General features: G+C 39.2%; 1 protein-coding gene across 3 annotated transcripts in view; it reads left to right on the top strand.

The window, feature by feature from the left end:
• Positions 1-22,491, top strand: part of NEURL1 (neuralized E3 ubiquitin protein ligase 1) — a 185,142-nt gene that overhangs the window by 127,186 nt on the left and 35,465 nt on the right. For all 3 annotated transcript variants that reach the window (XM_042461067.1, XM_042461068.1, XM_042461069.1), the window contains one exon: positions 3,719-4,040. In XM_042461067.1, coding sequence (XP_042317001.1) covers positions 3,719-4,040 — 322 coding nt within the window. The remainder of the gene's footprint in view (positions 1-3,718; positions 4,041-22,491) is intronic.

The raw sequence follows: 22,491 nt of genomic DNA, 5'->3' as shown, positions 1-22,491 counted from the left end.
TGTGGGTTTTTCGGGCTATGTGGCCATGTTCTAGAAGAGTTTCTTCCAGACATTTTGCCAGCATTTGTGTCTGGCATCTTCAGAGAATGCTTGTCTGGAAAGGAGTTGGGTATTTATATTATGTGACCTGGAGAGGCAGGAGTGATTTGCATGTGTATTGTTCTGTTGCTAATGGCAGGCCTCAGGGTGGAAGGATCTGCAAAAGAGGATTCTCTGAAGATGCCAGCCACAGATGCTGGTGAAACGTCAGGAAGAAACTCTTCTAGAACATGGCCACATAGCCCGAAAAACCCACAAAAAACTATGATTCTCCTATGTTTTCTGTGTTGCCATCTTCTCCTCCTTAATTAATTTTTTCCTTTCTGTTTCCTTGCCTCTAAGGCCCCTAACATCCTGTTTCTCAGGGCTCAGGAGGAAAAAGAATAAAAAATATGGCCAGAAAGTACAAGGAGGGGAAACTGGGTCTCAGCTTGATTTCCAACAAATGGCATTGTGGGCAGTGCCTTTTTTCCTTGGCTACTATGAATTGCCACTCTACTCTTGAGGAATGGGGAACATGAAGCCAAGGACACCTAGTATGGTTTGTGCATGGACATTTGAGGTACCCCTCAAATTTTGGAAAGCAGTGGCAGAAGAAGGGAGTGCCTTATATCTGGACTTGATGGGGTAGGAAATGTTCTTTCTCACCTCCCTGGAAGCCACTTGCTTTGTACATACCTGGAATATCTGACTGACAAGAGGTCTGCTTGCCCTTTCACTTCTGCCCTGCCCTGGATGGAAGAGCAGGCATTTTTCATTACGGTACTTGTGAAGGGTGTCTTGTTTTGTTTTTTAATGGCAGAGGTGCAAGATCCTAGTTCATTTTCCTAGGTTAAGGTCCCATTATCCTGAATGGGGATTACTCCTGAAGAAACATTTCAAAGCTTCTGAATAGACATTGCTATAAAGCTGCAGTTTGGGGGGCAGGTTCAAACTTGGGTGCGGAAAATGTGACCTGCAGGCTGTCCCAACTATCTTTTCAGCTGTGAAGTCCCTCAAGGACACACCCCAAGCTTCTAGTTCAACCAAATATTTCACAAAAGTTTTCCCTGGCTAATTTTTTTTTTTTTTTTTGCCTCAGATGGTCAAAATGCTTAACATTTTGCAAAACATAGTTCTTTTGTTCTAACCAGATTTAGCTCACACTTCATAAATAGGAGGATTCTGCTTTTTATTGCTTTAAATTGTTTTAACTTTGTGTTTTTTAAACAGAATTGTTTGTATTTAAAACTTTTGTACTAATTTTTTTTAAAAAAGTTATAATTTGGGTTTCCTGTGGGAGGAGAAAGAAGGGATATAAATTAACTAAATAAATATCAAAATCAGCCAAACATAATGCTGGAGGTGATGTAATGTCACTTCTGGTGTTGTTCTGGTGCAGCCCACAGGAGTGCAAAGTATAGTAAAAATGCTTTCCCAACTTATCTTTGCTTTCACAAGATGTAAATGAGGATATAATAAGATGTTAAATGCTGTGTGGAAGCACGAGTACAGTAGTCAATTGCTCTGATTTTGGAAGAACAATGCTTCAACAATAACAAAAATTTGACTGTGGTCATAGCCAAGTTCCCTGTACCAGTATGGCCATGCTGGTTAAGACATTCTCAGAGTTATAATCCTCAAAAAATAAAATAAAATAAAAACATTTGCTAAATGTATATTCTCCCAAAATATTTGTAGCCAATTTAAATAAATAAATAAAAATAAAATCCTTGAAACACTACTACGTGTAAACTCTTCAGGGCATTATTATTGTAGTCTTTGATCAGTTTTATTTCTGCCATTAAATATTGCTGTTATTACAATTATGTCTAGAACTCTAGTTCACAAAACTCTTGATGCAGCCCTTCTCCTGTCTTCAAATGTTTACAGCTGCAGTACCAGATTACTGTGATTTCATTTCAGTATTAAATTCCCTTGTGCACTACATTCTCTTTCTGTTTTGAAGGACTGCAGAGTTCTTAAAATACCTCTTGCTTAGGCTGCACTCAGCTTTCTGGCACTGTCCTCTGAAGAATGGATTTTAATTCCTTCATTTTTGCAAGACTTGGCTGGTTTGCTCAAGCAGCATCTGTCTGCCTTTGGAATAATCATCCAGTGTAAATGAATTAGAAAAAAGGGATGTTCACTTGGGCCCATCCATGTGTCAGATCAATAGATGGAAGGAGCAGAGAGGAGGAGAGGAATTTTCTATTCCAATAACAAAAATCTTGTTGGCTATGTGCTTCCCAGTCCCAAGGTTGCATGTCCTGCCAGCCTTTCCTTCTGACAGCCAGCAGTTCACATAGCATTTGAAAGGGGTGCCCATCAACATACAGCTCTTCTGGTATATCATGTGAAGTTCCAAGCATGGCTCCAGGAAGCCCAAGGAATGGTTGATTGAGTCACATATCCATATTTGTTGTTGCCATCATAGCTGTCTTCAATTTATATGGTCACCATATATCAATTATGTTACATATATGTCTACCCAGGGACAGGCAAGGACAGTTAGAAAGATGCGTTGTAGGTATTGGGTGAGGATAACCTTGAAACTTCAGATGATTGCTCCTAGATGTCACTGTGTTAACTGGAGCACCCAAAGCTTGGAAGGGCCTGGACAGACAGGCCAAAATAAAGCTGGACTGGACTTAGAACTGGAGCCTGGCTTTGGTGCGGCTCCCGGACTCTTAGGATGTATGCATCATTTAAACACAATTCCTCCAAAGTGACCTGAAGCAGCTTTATTTTCGCCTGTCTGTTCAGGCCCTATGTTACAAAGTATGCAGCTATTTGATATAAATCACAGGTTTTGATAAAGAAATGTGACTCCAAAATCACCTCACAAAATGAACGTAGTCACTGTAGTAACAAAATGTCTTTATTGATGCAATAACTAACTTTTCTAGTTACTTTGATATGTTACTGTTACTTTAAAGGGACATTTTTGCAATTATTTTCACAGAAATTTGGCAGTTTTTATGCCATTCTATTGTTAGTTTTAAGGGTTCTTCCCCTCCTCCAGCAGTGAAAACTAAGAACAAGAAAGGCAATAGGTAGTTCATCAACTTAATCCCCAATAAAAATAATAAACTGTTTTTTTAAAAAAAAATAATCCTGCATTGAGTAATGTGCAAAATGTGCTTTTAAAAAGTAATATTTCAAGCTCTAGGATAATTCCACATATTTTATCAAATCTTCACATTACTTACAAAGCATTAATAAAATTCATTATACAGCTCTCCTTCCCATGACACAGTAATATCCAGTATTTCAGTATTTCTTGTAGAGGGACAGCTGTCTCAGGCCTCCAGCATTTTTCACATATGCTGAAATCCTCACCCCATTATCACAAGGATTCATTTGTTATTATTGCATGTCTTCAAGACATTTTTGACTCATTACAACCCTAAGGTGACCCTATCATGGGGCTTTCTTGGCAAAAATTGTTCAGAGGGTTTTATCGTTGCCTTCCTCTGAGTGTGACTTGCTGAAGATCACCCAGTGGGTTTCCATGGCTGAGTGGGTATTCAAACTCTGATTTACCAGTGTCCTAGTCCAACACTCAGATCACCACACTATTCTGGCTCTCATTCATTTAGTACACACCCCTATTCTATATCATCATGACACATTATGTCCTCTAATGAAAAATGCAAGAAAATTTTCCTGATTTTGTTGCCTTTTCCTTCTTGTTTAGATCACAAAGAAGCAGTGCTGTTGGAGTGGGGCTCTTCGACTTGGATTTACCTCCAAGGATCCCTCTAGGATTAACCCGGAAACCCTGCCCAAGTATGCCTGTCCAGACCTGGTTTCTCAGAGTGGATTCTGGGCCAAGGCTCTCCCAGAAGAATTTGCAAATGAAGGAAATATCATAGCATTCTGGGTGGACAAAAAGGGACGTGTATTTTATCGGGTTAATGACTCCGCTGCCATGTTGTTCTTCAGTGGGGTAAGAACCACCGAACCACTGTGGGCTTTGATTGATGTGTATGGACTCACACGTGGAGTGCAGTTACTAGGTAGGTGCATTTCTGGAAATGTAGCTTTGTTGAGGGCAGCTAAGCTTTTGTGTTGTACACAACTAATCTTTTGATTCTTTGTGTTACCTGAATGATAGTCCAAGTGGCTGACAAGTGGAATCACACTTTGCCATTTTTGAAGTCACTACCTAATCATGTAGGTCAGGTCCTCAGATGCTTTCTGTCCTGCATGAGTTAAAAAGAGACTATGGTTAAACTGTCTTCCTTGAAATGTCATAAGTGTTGACCTTTCTTGATGCTAGTAGAGGCCAAAAATGACAAGACATGTCCTGTGGAACAATAAAGGCTTGTGACACCAACATAACAAGCTGATTTATGGTAACAGAAACTCTTTGTGGAATTCATTCCACTTCATGAGATGTGTATAACGTTATATTTAATGGCAGATATGTGTTTGTGTGCCCATTCATGCATATACACTTTAATTTTGCCTACCTTAAATATCCCAGAGAATTGTCACTGGTTCTTGTATTTCATTGCCATTAGGCCTGAATGACAGGCAGAAACATAGCAAGTACTTTTTGTTGTTGTTGTTTGTTAACCACCCTAGAGTCAATCTGAACATATGGTGACTCTGCAGATGAGACATCTACAAGACCCCCTGCTCTCCACTGGTCTGTCCATCTCCTGCTAATGATCTCTTTACACCAAATAAAACTGTTTGTCCTTCTAAATTAGAACAGTCTGCTTTGGCTGATAGTGGCTCTCCCCAGTTTCAGGAAGAGGATTTCTGTATCACATTCTTTTAACTGGAGATGGCTGGGATTGAACTGGGGACCTTCTGTCTGTAAAGCAGATTGGAGTTTTAACAGATCTGTTCATCTTTAAGATGCTAGAAGGGTTTGGTTGTTTTTAGCCCCAACAGACCAACACAACTACCTCTCTGGAAATAGTACAAAGTGATCTTTAAATTGGAAGTTGTGTAGTCTATGTTATGGAGCAGTCAAGCATTATGTGAATGGTAGAGAATTCTTAGTCTGTATGCTGGTCACCACAACTTTAAAACAATCTCCCACCTTTATCCTTAACTATGGCCAAATAAAGCTGGAGAACAAACTCCTGTGGTGTTTCTGCCACATTTTCCCCAGATAGCAGGGCAAAACTTCGTCCATGTTTTTGGCTATACCTCTGTAGAATATTAGCCCATCTTCTATGCTGGAAGTGCTACATAATGCCATTTTTGTGAGCCTTACATTTTTAACTCTTGTTCTCAAAAATATCCAAGGCCAAGCAAACACAGTGGGGTTGGAAGTAATAAATCACTATGAAAATAAATATCATTAATAAGAGTATTTCTGTTATGACAGACTATCGTGCACATTCTGAAGTTTGGAATGTTTTCTGTAAGAGTTGCCTTTTATCTTATTAATCTCTCTTGCATCTGGCAAAAGGAAACATATTTCATACTTTATGTATGGTCCAAGCTTTACCTGCAAGAGGATTAGCTGGCTGTTATTTATATTTAAGTAAAATTTTAAAACTTCTAAAAAATTTTAAAAAACTTGAGTTATCAAAATGGTATCTCATTCCTAGACACTGAAAAGATATTCTGTAGATTGTTTGATTGCACAATAAATGTACAGTTGTGAAAACCATTTTACTGTGTTTTAAATCCTCAAGTCTTGTAGAAGTTTCTAGTGAGCTGAACATTTCTGAGCACTTCTAAGGAGAAGCCTCAGGATAAAAGAATGTTCAGCTATGAGGTTAAACTGTCAAAAATTCAGGATCAACTGACACAATCGTCCTTTTTTTACAATTTGATGATTACACGAGTTGACATTTTCTGTATAAGAATTACCCTGTTGAATAAGTCAAAACTGATAGCACTTAATATAATTTATGGTAGAGTAGTGGGCTAAAATAGTGTAGTTAAGTCACAGAATTGCTGGAATATTACTCCACTAGGTCCTATTGTGGAATAATTAATATATAAAGAAAACTCCATGGGAGGTTCAGCTTGGTGTTTCCATAAGTCGGAAACAACTTGAATGCACACAACAACAACAGTGACAACAGCGGCAGAACAGTAGTATGAATTTCTATCAGAATACACCTGTCGGGAAAGAATTTGTATTGTACTGAAAAAATAAAGCTGGCAATATTTTGGAATATATTAGATTTTATCATGCCATCTATAGAGTCATAGAATCATAGAGCTCAAGAGACACAAGGGCCATCAAGTCTAACCCCCTGCTATGCAGGAATAAAAAAATCAAAGCACTCCTGACAGATGACCATCCAGCCTCTGTTTAAAAACCTCCAAAGAAGAAGACTCCACCACACTCTAAGGCAGGGGTAGGCAACCTGTGGCCCGCGGGCCGGATGCGGCCCGGCAAGGCCTTGGGACCGGCCCCCGGCCTGGTCCTGCCACCGATTGCCACTGGGGCCTTTGGGGGACAATTGTCTATAGAAGCCTCAGAAACATGCATTTATATTAACATTTTTTTTAAAATCAGCAATTTTTTTCACGTGTCCTCCATTTTTTTAAAAAAAAAGTGTCTTCTATTTGAAAATTTTGTCCTACATTTGTCCTGGTTTATTTATATATTTAATTTTTTAAAAAAATATTTAATTATTTATTTTTTGGCTTCGGCCCCCCCAGTTGTCTGAGGGACAGCAACCCGGCCCCCGGCTCAAAAAGGTTGCCTACCCCTGCTCTAAGGCAACATATTCCACTGTCAAACAGCTCTTCCTGTAAGAAAGTTCTTAATGTTGAGGTTGAACCTGTTTTAGAAAGATATGAGGATGAGAATGTTAACTCACCATCTTGAAACAGAGCTGTGTTCAGTATGTTCATAGTCAATTTATCCATGTAATTGCTGGGGAAGAATATAAGATGAGCAATGTTGGTTTAGATGGTGGGCTTATCTAGTCCAACATTCTCTTCATATTTTGGCCAGCCAGTTTTTATAGGAAGCCTACCCACAGAATATGAATCCAACCATACCCACAATCTTGTATTTCACCTTTGATACTGGAGGTCATATATAGGAACTGATTTCTTTGGATTTATCTATGGTAAGCTCCCTTTTAAAGCCATCCAAACTGATGGGTGTCACTACCTCTAGCAGCAATGAATTCCAGTGTAAGTATACACTGTATGCAGTACTGGATTAAAATGGTTGGAGCCCTGGAACAATTAAAAACCCAGCCCCCTCATTTTACAGCTGTGCAAGTTCCAGTGTTGCCGCGCCAGCATCTCCAGGTAGAATGACAACCCTAACACTGGGAAGGGTGGTAGATGCTGCCAACCTACCTTGGGAATGATGGTGGAAGAGTGACCTACACTATTTCTCTCTTAACAGACTCAAAGTAAAGAGGCCTGGAGGCTGGGAAACAGCACGGAGGAGGAGGAATGGGCACACACATGCCCGTTCCTCCTTCTCCCTAGCCTGTGTCAGGCAAAATGGTGTTGCATGTCACCTGTGGCACATGTGCCATAGGTTTGCCATTACGGCTCTATAGTGTGTCTTATTGGATGGAAGTAAGGTTTTTCCACCATCTGCATTCCAGTTATTGTCCTTCCCATTTCAGATTCTTGAGGTCCCCAGTATACCATGGTGCCTGGTTAGTAATGGGTCAGAGAGGACATTTGGAAACGATTGTTTCTATAGCCCTAGTCAGGTCTTGATTCCATCTACTGACCATGATTTCAACAGGATTGTCAGTGATACCAGCCATATGACCCTGCAAGGCTTTGTGGAATCCTAAAGGCTGCATTAGCCTCAAAGGGTGGACCATCTAAATAGGTCCACCACCCCTGCAGGGATAGATACTCTTAACAGGAAATGATCTGTCCATAACAACTTGGAGATGTTAATCATCTCCGCCCACAGATCTGTATGATCCAAGCTGAAGACAGTATCAAGGGTTTGACCTGATGTATGTGTGGGCTCTGAAACCAATGTTTGTCATGGATGTCCTGAACTCTCAACCTGCACCTGACAAACTGGTCTCAAACTGGATGTTGTAATCGCCCAAAATCAAAAGTCCAGGCAACTCCAACACCAATTCCGAGACCAGTTCCATGAACTCAGCCAGGGATAGTACACTAACAGAATTCCCAGTCTATTCCTGTTCACCAGGCTCAGATACATCCGCTCAATGTGATTCAGCTTCCTAATAGGTAACCGGGTCAGGTTGAGATGTTCTTTATAGACCCCAGCTACTCTGCCCTTTCCCTCACCTTCTCACCAACACAGTACCTGGCTGGGAGAGCTGGCACCCGTGTCTGGCCACTATCCTTCCACAGCTAGGTTTCTATGAAGCATGCCAGGTCAGCCTCCTCATCCTTGAGAAAATAATAGATTATGTATGCTTTATTTTTAACTGACCTGGCATTATACAGGAGCAAGGTGAGCTTTTGTGGGTGGTTTGGTTCACTCTCCAGCTTCTGAGGATGGCAATGTGATTGGAAGGTAAGTCAGGTGTTATCTCTCTCCTTCCCCTATATCAAAATGTTACCCTACTCTCACCATATCTCCCTCTGCCCTGGACAGCTTGGATTGCCGTTCCATTTCCTTCAGTCCTTATACTTAAAATAAACAATAAAAACTGTGAGAATTAAAACACTTTAACACAACTCTAAAAACCACTAGACAATAGTTCCCAATTTGTACACACTGGCTTAACAGAACTAAGTAGTTGGCTACTCCAGCATAACTCTACTCACATTAATGTGATCCTTTATAGCCATCTAGATGGCACCAGGCTGTTCTCCCACCACTACCCAATCTTACAGCTGCCACTCTCATTGGCAGCTGGTTCACTACTCATATATACTCAGTAATATAAAAATATTTCTAATCTACAAAAGGGATTTCAACATGCAACAGTACAACGCAACACAATACAGAAGACAGCTAAAACTCTCAACTAGCCATTCCCATAATTTAGTGCTTCCACTGAATTACATAAAGCACCATCCAGATGCCCAAAGCTGCTGCTTTAGTGTGCTGCTATATAACACTTTAGAGTTATATAGGCTGCAGGCCATGCCCCTGGAGGCAACTAGTGCTTACTCCAAGTAGATGACTTGTGTCAGAGGTAAGGCCAGTGTAGTTCTTCTTACCATTAATCTATTATTCCAAATCTAGATCTCTTTTTGAAAGAAGGAATTAATTCTGCGAAGAATTTTTTTTGTCTCAACCACTTTGGTACTTCGCTAGTGGTATTAAACTGTTAATGGATATTTTTGTGCCTTGATAACAGATATGATCACTCCAGCCTTCATAGTTCCATAACACCCTTTGTATATAAAACATCCAGGAGCAGTTTGCCTGTCTTCTTTATTTTTTGTTTCACAAAGATTTAAACTTTTCAATTTTCTTCATCCATAAAATTAATAACAGGCATATCGTGCAGATATCTTGTCTCCAAGATAGTTAAGTGCATTGTACCTAGTACAATTAGGCACCTGCCATCAGGATTCCAGTGCCACTTAGGATGAGTTTATGCAATGGACATTAATGCTCAGACATTTATTTATAGCATGTTCCAATTGTCTTTGGCAGGCCTTAATCTTGGCAACTGTCTTGAAGCCTCTTAATTTTGTTTCTTGTATGTCTCGATTCTTCATTATGTGGTGTCAAAGCTCAGGTGCCCATTGACATTCTTCACTTTACACACTCCTCTTTTTATCTTGCAATTTTTAATGGAAGTCTTCGAATGGGAAAAATCAAGCAAAATTAAGGTAGATCCAGCAAAATTAAGGGTTTTGGTCCTGGGAACGCCTTTTTTAAAATTGACCTTGAAAAGCAGGCAAAGTCCTTGAAAATATACATTCACTTCTCACTTATTGGAAGCTGTATTTGTGCATCCAAGGGATGGCTTTACTGATGAAGGCATTGGGAGTTACTTGATTTACTGCTTCTGGTGTCAGTTACAAGGGTCCAAAATACACTGCAGAAATAATCCAGTTTGAGACTGCTTTAAGTGCCCTGGCTCAGTGCTAGGGAATCCTGGGGATTGTTGTTTATTGTGACACCAGAGCTGTCTTTAGACAAAGAAGGCTAAATGTCTCATAAAACTACAATTCCCAGAATTCCCTAGCTTTGAGACAGGGCAGTTAAATCTGTCTCAGACTGGATTATTTCTACATTGTGTTTTGGACTGATGTCATACTGTCAGTTCCTCTACTTAGTAATGTCTGTACTGGAGTGTCAAGCTGGCACCATATTTGTAGACTGGTTTCTCAAGTGGTAGAAGTTGTTTGTGGCAGTACATGATATTCTTTACTGACATCTTGTATTTAGCATGCTTTGCTTTCTGATTGGGCACTGGAAGTCAAACACTGGCTTAACTGGTAAATCACATTGCTGAGGCACATATCTCAGTGGGGGGGGATCTGTTTTGGGAGGGGAAATTGATTAATCATAGGAAATATTTATTCACCTCTAAGCTGTATTTCACCATGAATAACAGTGTTTCTTAATGTTTCCAACCAGGAGACATTCCCAGCCTTACTTAGAGATGTAAGGCATTACATGAGGGAACTTTTTTTTCCAAAGTGTCTAATCAAGTATGTGCCCTACCATTAATCTACAGTTTGGGTTCATCTGTTGTTTCTCCAACCTGTAGGTTTTTTTTTTAATAAACAGTAGGATAATGATGGAACATCAACTAAAAATACAGTCCCACTGGGAACATATTACATAGGAGCACTTTTATAGTACAGAGAGGTCCGTACTTTGAAGTCAAGGATATGGATGCCACTGAATATGTGAAAGTGGATATTTTATTACATTGTTTAGAGTAAAAGTCAGTGGATAAAGAAATTGCTGGGAGCATTTACACCAACAAACAAATACAACTGACTGTAATTGTGCCTTTCTGGTTTTATATATCAATGTAAATAATTACTTGGTATAAACAGATGTGCGATTGTCTCCTTGAGTGTAAAAAAGAGCTTGGGAAAATATCTTTATGGAATATAACATATGACATATGAATATCTCATAAGTTAAGTTCACAAATAGTTTTTTGTGGGTTTTTCGGGCTATGTGGCCATGTCCCAGAAAAGCCACATAGCCCGAAAAACCCATAAAAAACTATGGATGCTGGCCATGAAAGCTTTCGACTTTACATAAGTTCACAAACATTGGAAATAGAAGTTCCAATAAAGCTTTAAATTTCTCCCATACTGCTATCCTAAATATCTCAGCAAACATCTACAATAGGCCCAACTGACCTATTATATATATTTTATTCTTCTGAATGGGTGGAAAGTTCAGGACAGGCTTTGTAGTGTTAGTTTCTTTTGGCGAATAGACTCATTTTCAATGTGACTCTGACTATCAATGACAAAATGACAGAAGAGGAAAAGACAGTAAGAACCAGAGAGGCAGTTTTGATGTTGAAGCAACATCTGTCACACCCTAGATATAGTAAATATTGTCCACTCAAAGCAATTCCTTCTTCAATATTTCTTTCCAGTAAATCAATTCACCTTTTCTCCCTTGGGTTCCACTTCTAACATGGAATGCCACTTTCAGGGAATTCTTCCACATTCCATCAGCCCACTTAGCAAGTACGTGTTGTAAAGGCTTCTTGTTAATTCAACGTAGCACTAGCAGTGATTGCTTCCATGACCCAGTAATTTCTACTTTGCTCCAGGAAGAAGGCTGTGGGAAGGATCTAACTAGGGAGAATTATCCCTTGAGCAAATAGTGCCACTATATTCTGCTTTGGTCAGGCTCCACCTGGAATATTGTGTCCAGTTCTGGGCACCACAATTCAAAAAAGGACATTGAGAAACTGGAACGTGTCCAAAGGAGGGCGACTAAAATGGTGAAGGGCCTGGAAACCATGCCCTATGAGAAACGCCTTAAGGAGCTGGGGATGTTTAGCCTGGAGAAGAGAAGGTTAAGAGGTGATATGATAGCCCTGTTTAAATATTTGAAGGGATGTCATACTGAGGAGGGAGCTGACTTGTTTTCAGCTGCTCCAGAGACTAGGATCCGGAGCAATGGATGCAAGCGACAGGAAAAGAGATTCCACCTCAACATTAGGAGGAACTTCCTGACAGTAAGGGCTGTTCGACAGTGGAACAAACTCCCTCGGAGTGTGGTGGAATCTCCTTCCTTGGAGGTCTTCAAACGGAGGCTGGATGGCCATCTGTTGGAGATGCTTTGATTGAGAGTTCCTACATGGCAGGGGTTGGACTGGATGGCCCTTGTGGTCTCTTCCAACTCTATGATTCTATGGCCTGTTACAGACTGCCAAAATAAAGCTGCTTCGAGTCTCATTGGAGGTATGCTATTTAAATGATGCATGGGTCCTAAGAGTCTGGAGGTCGCGCCAAAGCCACACTCCATTCCTAAGCACTGGAGTGCAGCTTTGGTGCAGCTTCTGGATTCTTAGGATGCATGCATCATTTAAACAGCATACCTCCAATGAGACCCAAAGCAGCTTTATTTTGGCAGTCTGTAACAGGCCTATGATTCTATGAAATAAACCGGCTTATCTCTTCTGGCTTCAGTTCTGAATCCAGGATGACCCCCAGATGTTATCATAACTAAATCACCACTGCTCCAGCCACAGTGCTGCCGACCAGTTGCATCCTGGGTCAAAGCCTCGCTCAGCCCACACTTCTTTGAAGTTGGAGAGCTTCTGACTTCAAAAAATGGCTGACTGAGCGAGGCTTCGATCTGGGATGCATCCAGGTGGTGGCATCGTGGCTAGATTGGCAGTGATTTAGTTATGATAACATCCGGGTTATCCAGATCCAGAACTGAAGCTGGAAGAAATAAGCCAGCTTATTTGCCCAAGGGATAAGCTCCTTTAATGGGTCCATTATGCTGCCCTTAAAGCAAATGGGAACATGCTCCAAAGAAATATTCTCTCATGTTCTTTTGTTCTGGAGTGTTAGATCAAATGCACTCTGACTCATGTTGTGACAATATAGTTCAAAGCATACTGAGAGAACAAAATTTACTCTGTTTACTTCCAAGGTCTATAAGGATCATCAGCGTTAGCACCTGTGATATATTTACTTGTTTCATTGTAAAGAGCTAACATGTTACACTCCAAACAGTTTGCAATATTCATTCAAGTAGATCCCAGATGATTCAGAAATATTATTATTTGTTTTTTACTTTTTCTTCCTGGCATATACATTTTTGGGGGAAAATCTTCCTAGGAAGTAGAAGGAAGGCATACTTCCCTACTGGAATATTCCTCTCTTGTAGAGAAGTAGTAGGCTCAACACTGAAGTTACTTCCTTGTAAAGTACTTCCATTTTCATAGTGTCTTTGATTTGTTGGTAAGCTAGCAGACTGTCACTCAATTTCCATTTTCATAGCAGACCCAGTTCTTTCCTAGAAATCTCTTCTACCCATCCATAGGCTTAGGCAGGTGAGGATGCATGCCAGGGGCTGTTGGTAGATATGCTATTGCAGTGGTAGCAAATCTACCCTTTATTGTATCACCATTATCTCATGTTGAATGGGAGTTCTTCTGGTCCTGGACCAGAAGTTTGGTACAAACAATGTTCCAAGTGACTTCCAAGTCAGCATTCTTTGAGAGAAGGACATTACAGTAGTAAAGAATGCTCTCCCACCACATCCTGGAATGAAAATTCATTGTGAAGAGAGCATTACTTTCTGTAATTTCAAATCTTTTTCAGTTTTATGGTGAGAATCAATTCATCTTGAAGCAACCATGGAGATTGGATTTCTATCTCAGTAGTTTTTTTATATTTACTGATGTCCCAGTTAGAGTCCTTGAAACAAAATGAGCATGAGTCAGACATGTACTGGATGTTATTTCCTCAAGAAGGAAGATTACTTCTGTATAGCCTGAAGATTTAATATCCTTTCTGTGTATCTATGATCAGTTTTATGCATTGTATCTCTGCTCTTTTGTTTGTAGTGGGTCAGCTGAAAAGAGAGCTATATACAAGATTTTATAATATTTTACCTTCATTGTTGTTCCTCAATAAACCTGCAGTAGAAAACTTGGCAGTGCACCAAGATTATTCTGAAAGGTGTAGTGTACAAGAGTCAAATTTGCAGATACTAAGAAATCACAGGTTGTAGTTGGACAAAGAACTTTAAAATTGTATCAACCTACGCTGGAACTTTAGAACTCTATTTTAATGCAATTTTTTCTAGATCACAGCATGCAATATAAAACACACTAACCTCAGGTAGTATTCTCTCCCTTGCAAGTTTTTCTCCTGTTGTTTTTCCACTGCCTAAATGACTGCAGGGACACTTCCTAAATGATTGGGTAGTGAATATAAGCTATGAGGTGGGGTGGGGTGGAATATTAACAATGGCATATGCAGGGATTAGATCTGCCTTTCATATTGGCCAATAGCTATTGCATCAGTTCAGAATAAGTGTTCATAGAATACTCTAGCAAAGTGTATACTTATGAATACATTATGATATGAAATATTTGATTTCCCTTATAAGGTTTATCACTGTACTGGTTTGGGCATTTGACACAGTGATATCTTTCACTTGGTTAGAACTGGCATCAAATATGCGGCCCTTCTACCACATTGGTGTAGGAAGGAAGGTGCACATTAGGAAGGTCCTGTGTGCATGTTAGTTTACCTCATATAAGATGTTGTTTGCTCAGTGATATGTATATGGGACACAGTGTCGTGTAATATTCTGGTCTCTATCACACAGTATATTTTCACTGGAATGAACATCTTAATTGTGTCTCCAGAGTACATTATTCCACCATTCTGTTCTCTACATAGAACATGGTACTTAACTACATCCTAACAAACCACACCCAACTGGTTCCTCCTCTATTGAAGCCAGTGAATGGAAAAGGGAAAGGGGTATCACATAATGGTGAAAGTAATATTTACTCATCTTTGGGCATCTAGCTTATACTGTTGTAGAAATGACTGGAAAAGCTACACCAATGTGTCTCAGTCCAACATCATCTTAGCATGATGTAAATATTTGGATGTGGACATACACCATGGCAGCACTACACATCTCCCATGTAGAAAGGTGACATTGCACAATACATGGCAATGACTGTGTGCCATTGTGCAATGCGCAACCAAAATGTAAAGTATAGGATGCAAAATATACACTACACAACTGCAATGCATAATCACAATGTAAAGGATAGGAAACACAACCACAATGCACAATTTGCAAAGACAAGCCACAGATGAACATCTTGTCTGCACAACTCTGCTTCCACTGCAGAATACACCTGTTGCACAGTGGTGACTTTTTGGGCCCACATGTATAGTGTGTGACTTTTGTGTGAGGATGTCCTTAAGTGAATTCTGGCCATGCTGTGCTGCCAACTGTAAGTACATTCATCAATGTTGTTGGGTCCAGTGCTATCTGAATGCTAGACTACATAACAATTACATAATATTTTGCTTCTTCATCAACGTGATTTAAAGTTATTGGAATTACCCCTGACTGATGGAGTAGTGAGAACAACTTTCATTGAACCTTATCTGATGTACGAAAATGAATAAAAATACAGTGGGTCCTTGGTATCCTGGGGTTTGGTTCCAGGATCCCTCCCCCGCCCCCAACAGATACCAAAATCCATGGCTGCTGAAGTCCTATTAAATACAGTGGTGTAGTAAAATAGCATCTTTTATATAAAATGGCAAAAATCAAGGTTTGTTTTTTGGAATTCATATATTCTTAAAATATTTCCAAGCTATGGATTGTAGAATCTGTGGATAAGGAATCTGTATATATGGAGGGCTGACTGTATTTATAGTCTGAAAGATCTGCATTGTAGATATATTGCAAAGCTAACAGGATCATGTGCAAACTTACCAGTGGAAGTGGTAAAACACCTTAGCAGCTGCAGCTCGCACAATTCCATGTGTTTAGCAGCTCCATATGCAGTTCCCTGTCCATTTTTATGTCCAGTTTAATTGGTCTTTATGTATAATATTCATTTATTATCCTCACTCAAAGAAGGAGATAAAAGCCATTCTCTGTTTAGAAGCTAAGTGGAATAATGACTTTCAAATGTTCAAAATATGTACCACTAATCTGTAGCATCTAATTCTTTTTTTAATGGTTTTCTGAAACAGGTTTTTACATTGTTTACTACAGAAACCATCTATTTCCAAGGGCTCTTGGGTATGTGTAATGAATAGCTGAAAGGCTCAGATAGGGCTTGTCTCCTCATATCTGAAGAGACAATCTGCTTGATTTTGTCCAGTGCTTTGTCCTGGGGAGAACCCATCTGATAAGAGACCAAGGCATCAAGTTAGAATTTCAATGAATGACAAATGTTAGTTGATAAAATGGCACACATCCAAACTGACTGACTCTCTCTCTCTCTCTGTGTCTCTCTCTCTGTCTCTCTCTTACTATATATATATATATATATATATATATATATGAAAATATGGTAAAGAATAATAGTAGAGCAAACCAAACTATAAGCTAATTTACTTTACCGATAAAGCTAGACTAAGTCAGATTGTGTCCAGTTGACATATTCAGCCATTTGCAGTAATGGCTACATGAAATGGGGGCTAGGGTTCCCAGAATTCAGAGCCCATCCCTGAGTCTTAGGGCTTGGTCGCTCTTCTCTTGTCAGGCAGGCAGAATCTCAGGCCAAAAGCGCAACCTTGAAAAGAATGTGTACATATATTTTTCACATTTGTACTAACACTAAGACCCACCTTCTGTGATATCACAAGGCGTCCTTTCTAGATCTCGGTTTTGAGCCCTGAAATCTCAGGATCTGGAATAGTCCCAAACTGGCAACCCTAAGGAGGCTGTTTATGGGAAGCAACAATGTGTTTATATAATATGATTTCTGCAGTTGTCACCAGACTTTCATATGCTCTTGTTTATTGGTAGTAGCGCATGTGTGTGTGTGTAATGGAGCTTTGAAGATACAGTGACAACTGTGGTAACCACACATAGATTATTCATCGTTATGGCATGTAATGTAAAATGGCTCTGTGTGGTTTCATTGCAAGTATCCAGGCACAATCATGACTAGATATTAGACCTTAATATGTTCCATGAAACAGAAAAATACCTGCAAATATATTACTTTATAAAGAAACTAAAAGTCATAGATGTGTGTACCTGCTGAGTTGCATGTGGCCTGGCATGTGATAATCATAAGAGCTGATGCAAAATATTATCATCTTTGCATATATAATATGATTCTTAAACTGCCTCAGGGAAATTGATCACAGTGTTAGCAGTCACAATGTTAAAGGTTAGTCTGCCCACATTCATCCAGTTCCAGTGCTTGGTTGGCAATAGCAATAGCAAAGCAATAGCAAGTACATTTCTATACTACATTTAAGTGAACATTACTCCCTAAGTGGTTTACAATGCATAAGCCAATTGCCCCTAACAAGCTGGGTACTCATTTTACCAACCTATGAAAGGATGTAAGGCTGAGTCAACTCTGGAGCCCTCCAGGACTGAACTTACAATGTCGTGCCTGCAGGACTGGCATTTTATGTCTGCGCCATGAGGCATTTATAGATGGAAGAGAGCAATCTCTGCCCTCTGCATTTTAGCCAAGCTCTTTATTTTTATTTATTGGCAACTTCTTATTAAGGAGGCAAGAAATTCATAATACAGTTACTATTAACCATTGTATTTAATGGAACATTAGGTGGATTTTGCGTTGTTTCCAAACCTGATTTGCCCTTTCAGTGATTTTGCCCCTTTCTGTTGCATGGTGACAACATCAAAACCCATTTCAATATGGTTGTGAGTATATATTGAAATAATAGGAGGAAATGCAGATATAGTTGTATTGATATTTACAATACAATCTGCAACAATAGACCTATGTGAGCTTTTCCTAAGCTTTGAAAGCAAATGGTGATTCAACTGGGTTCCAAGATTGATTTCTAAGTGACCCCTGGGTGGTGATCTAGTTTGAGCCTCCTCCATCTTTTTCCAGTTTCCAGTACCACCTTTTCTTTGCAGCTTTCCCAACTTCATTTTCTCAGGTAGGGACCAAGAAAGGGAGACAGTGGATTCCCAGTTCCAAAGGTTGCTCTAAATATAGTTCAGTGCTGATGTGCTTTAATCTTGTGAGTGAGTATTAAGAGCTTTTTATTTATTACAAAGTGGTTTGCAATGTAAATAAATTAACAGATTCCAAGCCCCCCCCCCTTCCTGGCAGCCAGCTAGACTTCATGCAAAGGATGTTTATGGAGACTGTAAATAATTTCTTTGCATAATGCAAATATGATATTTTTAGAAATCAAGGATTGATGGCAGAATGTCTATGCTATTCCCAAGAACTTGATTCCTCCAGAACACAAAAGAGAAAACAAATGATATGTCAGCCATTTTATTGGCTTAAGGAAAGTTCGTCCCTGAGGGAACTGCTAACAGTTCAGTAAGCTCTGCTTTCATCGGGCACATGTTAATGTTCTCCTTTCATGTGGGACATAATATTAGCACCATTTCTCGTGAAATGAAGAAGCAGCACCTATTTTTTAAATATGAAACTGAGGCATTGAAGACAGTTGGTAAAAAAAGGTAGTTACATGGATGAACTTCTATGGACATATTGTAAGATGCATGCAGTCTTTCAAAGCCTGTTGTGGTCCTTGGATCCCTCTGAGATACTTTTTTCTGTCTCCAAATGGAGAAGACTACATCCAGAAACCTACAAGGGGAACAGGTGTTATTTTTAAAGAACAAAAAGGTGCATTCTTCCACTGTATCTTGTTAAAACATGGCAAAATATGGTCACTGTAAGTTTTGTCTGAACGATCTGGGAAAGGGCAGAAAATGGGGCTGCTGACAAACACCCCGTAATTGCCCACCCCATATAAAGATAAAAGGCCTATGACTATAACTATTATTCAAGGTTTTAAAAACACATTTACATCGAAGATATTTTGGATCAGTTCAGTCCAGATCATAATTAAGACGACAGGAATCAAATGAATAATCAAAAGCCATGTTATATGAACCTGCCTTGGTTTAGCTACTGTCAGTAGCTTATCCAGATAATAGTGGCATGAGCAGATATCAATAATGTGCAGAACCATTGCACATGTGGTAGCAGATTGAAGTAGACAGTATGTGAATGCACCAAGTCTCTATGCATTGCAGTTGAACAATGGTTTGTCAGACATTTTCATTGACCATTGATCCACAATACATTGCTCTACATCAATATTCAGTATAGGGGTTGCTTAACATCATGAGTTGTTTGAGTGCTGTCACTTGTGTCATGGTCCCTTTGACCTTTTAGTTCATACTACTCTGTGTTCTGTTTACCATATTTACCAGAGGGTCAATAAAATACCATATTTACCATGTTTCCATTTCTAGTGCATGAAGTGAACAGAGTAGTCATACAAGTTAGAAAGTAATTTGATTACATTGTGTTTCAAAATGGAATTGCAATGGACATAAATGTGAAGCCAGATCTCTGCTGTATTTGAAATATGTAAAATAATATAGAAATCTTTTACAGTTTTCCCATGGAATCAGAGAGATTTTAATAAGAAGAAATAATGAATAAGAAAGCAGCTTAAGATCTGTTCTCTTATTCTTCTGTGGACTATGCAGAGAAGGGAAGAGTAAAGAAGAGGCAGATCTCTTACATTATGACAAATTGATATGGAATGGAGAAATAATTGTTCATAAGGAAGGGCAAATGAATTGCAAGGCACAAGCAGTGAATTTCAGTCATGTTTCTGTCTTTTCTAAAGCATTTTGTGTGAATTATGTACTTCACATTTTAACATTAGTCAAGTAGCCATGCAGAGAAGTTAAAATATGTTCAGGCCACCAGACATGTACCCAATATCTGCTTATAGCTTCCTATCACTGAATACTTTAGGACTTTAGATACACTTCTGTATTGTTATATGTATTGCCCTCCCTTGATCCACTGAGCAATGTGAATTTTCAGATTTCCAGATAATCTAATTATTCATGGCAAGGCATTGTGTGCAGCATGCTGATTAAGATGATCAAACCTGGAACAAATTGAGTGCTCATTGTTTATATAATCTTATCCTTAATACTTATAAGCAACATTGGCAGTGGGTACCAGTAGTTCACTGAATAGCAGAAGCAAATAGCAACTACACATTCCTTCTTTGAAGATGGAAGTACTGGGGATTACATACAAGCTAATGGAGCATATGGGAATCAGCTCTGAATGATTGGCAACACTGAAGTCTGTGCAACATGTTTGATATATGTTTTTAAACAGTCTTGTAGTCTATGAGGAAAAATGCGAGTGAGGGGGGAACGATCTGTTTGACCTTTCATCTGTTTTCAACATAGTGGGATGAGGGAAGCAAGCAGCAAATATCAGTACCTATTTGCACTTGAGTCAACTCAAGATTCTTGTTCACTCTCTCCATAGCAACCTGCTTTTGTCATTAAATTATCCATCCAGTGAAATAGTTATTAGCATAGACATTCATGCTGTAGGCACCCAGGAAACCTGATGCTCACATAAAACTGCTATGAATGAAAATAAAATGTTCTTGTTGAAAAAGAGGGTGGTCAAAAGGTTGCGTCATGCTTCTATCAGTTCCCTTTGACCCATTAAAAGCTGAAAATATGCACAGTTTATATCATGCCACCTTTGAGACTAAATTAGACTTACTCTCTGTCTCAAAGGTGCTATAAGATCCCTCTGCATGCTGATTGACAGGGCTATGTCTTTGAATACACTTGATATTGATGCACTTTACTATTTTGGAGACTTTCCAAGTTTTATAGCCAGGAAGGCATCACAGTAGTATAGCATAACAGATGCAGAAATCCATGAAAGCACTGTTGCATTTTGAGTCACCAGTTTATATTTTCCCTCCGGAAGTGGTTAAGTGGTATTGTTAATAATAATAATAATTAATAATAATAACAACAACAATAATTTATTTATATCCTGCCTCTAATTAGCAATTCAACAAAGTAATATCAGGTGTCTCATTAAGTTCCACTCCAAGAAAATCATGTGAAGAAGTAGACTGGAGTCTACGAAAGCTCATGCTGACAGCTTCTTACTTTCTTTCAGTTAGTCTTAAAGGTGTGTTAAAATCTTTCTATATACTGATTATACAGACTAACATTAAGATCTGTTGAGTTCAAAGTTTGTTGTGATCCCATCACATATAACCTCTGGACAAAGATATGATCACCTGGGGCTGATTCCCCCCCCCCCAAGTGTACTTTTACTGAATTATGTAACAAGATGGAATTGCAGTGCTAGATATGACACAATTCACTTTGCTGAGAACTGGAACAAAATTAACCATCTGTTCTTTTAACCTTAATTTTTATGGAATACAATTTCTTTTACAACTTCAGCATTTGGGCAGTAGTGAACTATACAGCTACTTTAATCTTAGTTCTTGTGGTAGAATGAGATTGGATATAAGAATAAGGCATAGAATTTATTGGTGAAAAGCAGATATACTGTGGCCTCCTTTATATTTGTTATTTTGGCCGCTGAAATCAAACCATCTGCTTCATCAGTCATGACTGTATTCAGTCATTTTCAAGATATAAAACCATTCTCTGTGTGTGTGTGTGGGGGGGGATGTATCCTTTGCTTCCCTTTGGTCTCTGTGGAATGAGAGGGGAAAGAGACCTCACCTAACAATCACAGTGTTCCCTCCACTCATTTCTTAGGCAGTCATACCTTGGTTCATGACGCTTATGCTGCCTAGAGGCTGCTGCATAAAGACCCTTGCCTCTAGCAGGCATTGTGAGAATCAGGAAAATAAGCATACATTTGAGATAATGTCTAGCTCAACCTCTCTGGATCCAAAAAGAAAAAGAACCCCGTATCTTGTTAACTTATTAATAAGTATTTTCTTGAGCAAGTGAACATGAGCTTTAGTTTTATTTTGTTGTAGTATTACAACTGAGTGACAAATGTACACCCACAATTTGCAGTGCTGTGGTAAAGCGTGTTTCATTAGATTGTGTTACAAGGGGTTGCAAGCAATCCTTTCTTCAAAAGTATGACCGATAGACAAAAGTTTTCAACCAGGGAACCTGCCAAGAATTCCTCTCAAGCACTCGTCATCCCATCATGCTATGTGAATTCACTGAATAGCTGAACTTTTCAGACACATCCTTTGGCATGAATAACTACAGATGCCCTTCACTGGTTCCCTTCTAATTTCACCCAGCCCTTAGAGATAGAGTTACCAAATTAGAGCTGCTGTTTCAGCTAGTTGCTTTGCAGCTGTTCCTGATGCAAAGAACATTTGAACTGACATTAGTAGATAACACAAGGATTCATCTTAGGCCTTTAACCTTTCTTTGTAACTCCCCTGTAACTCAATTTATGAAATGAGAAGGAGAGGGAAAGAGAGAAAGAATCTAATATTTTTAATTGTGGAATGACCTGCCAGAGGAGACCCATCTTATTACCACCTTAGATGCCTTCAAGAAGACAGTCAAGGCAGATCTCTGTAATTATCACTGTTTTTATTGTATTTACTTTG

This window comes from Sceloporus undulatus, chromosome 3 (assembly GCF_019175285.1).
Source record: "Sceloporus undulatus isolate JIND9_A2432 ecotype Alabama chromosome 3, SceUnd_v1.1, whole genome shotgun sequence".
Classification (NCBI taxonomy): Eukaryota; Metazoa; Chordata; class Lepidosauria; order Squamata; family Phrynosomatidae; genus Sceloporus; species Sceloporus undulatus.
Note: the sequence above shows the minus strand (reverse complement) of the source record. Positions and strands in the feature narration are given on the sequence as shown.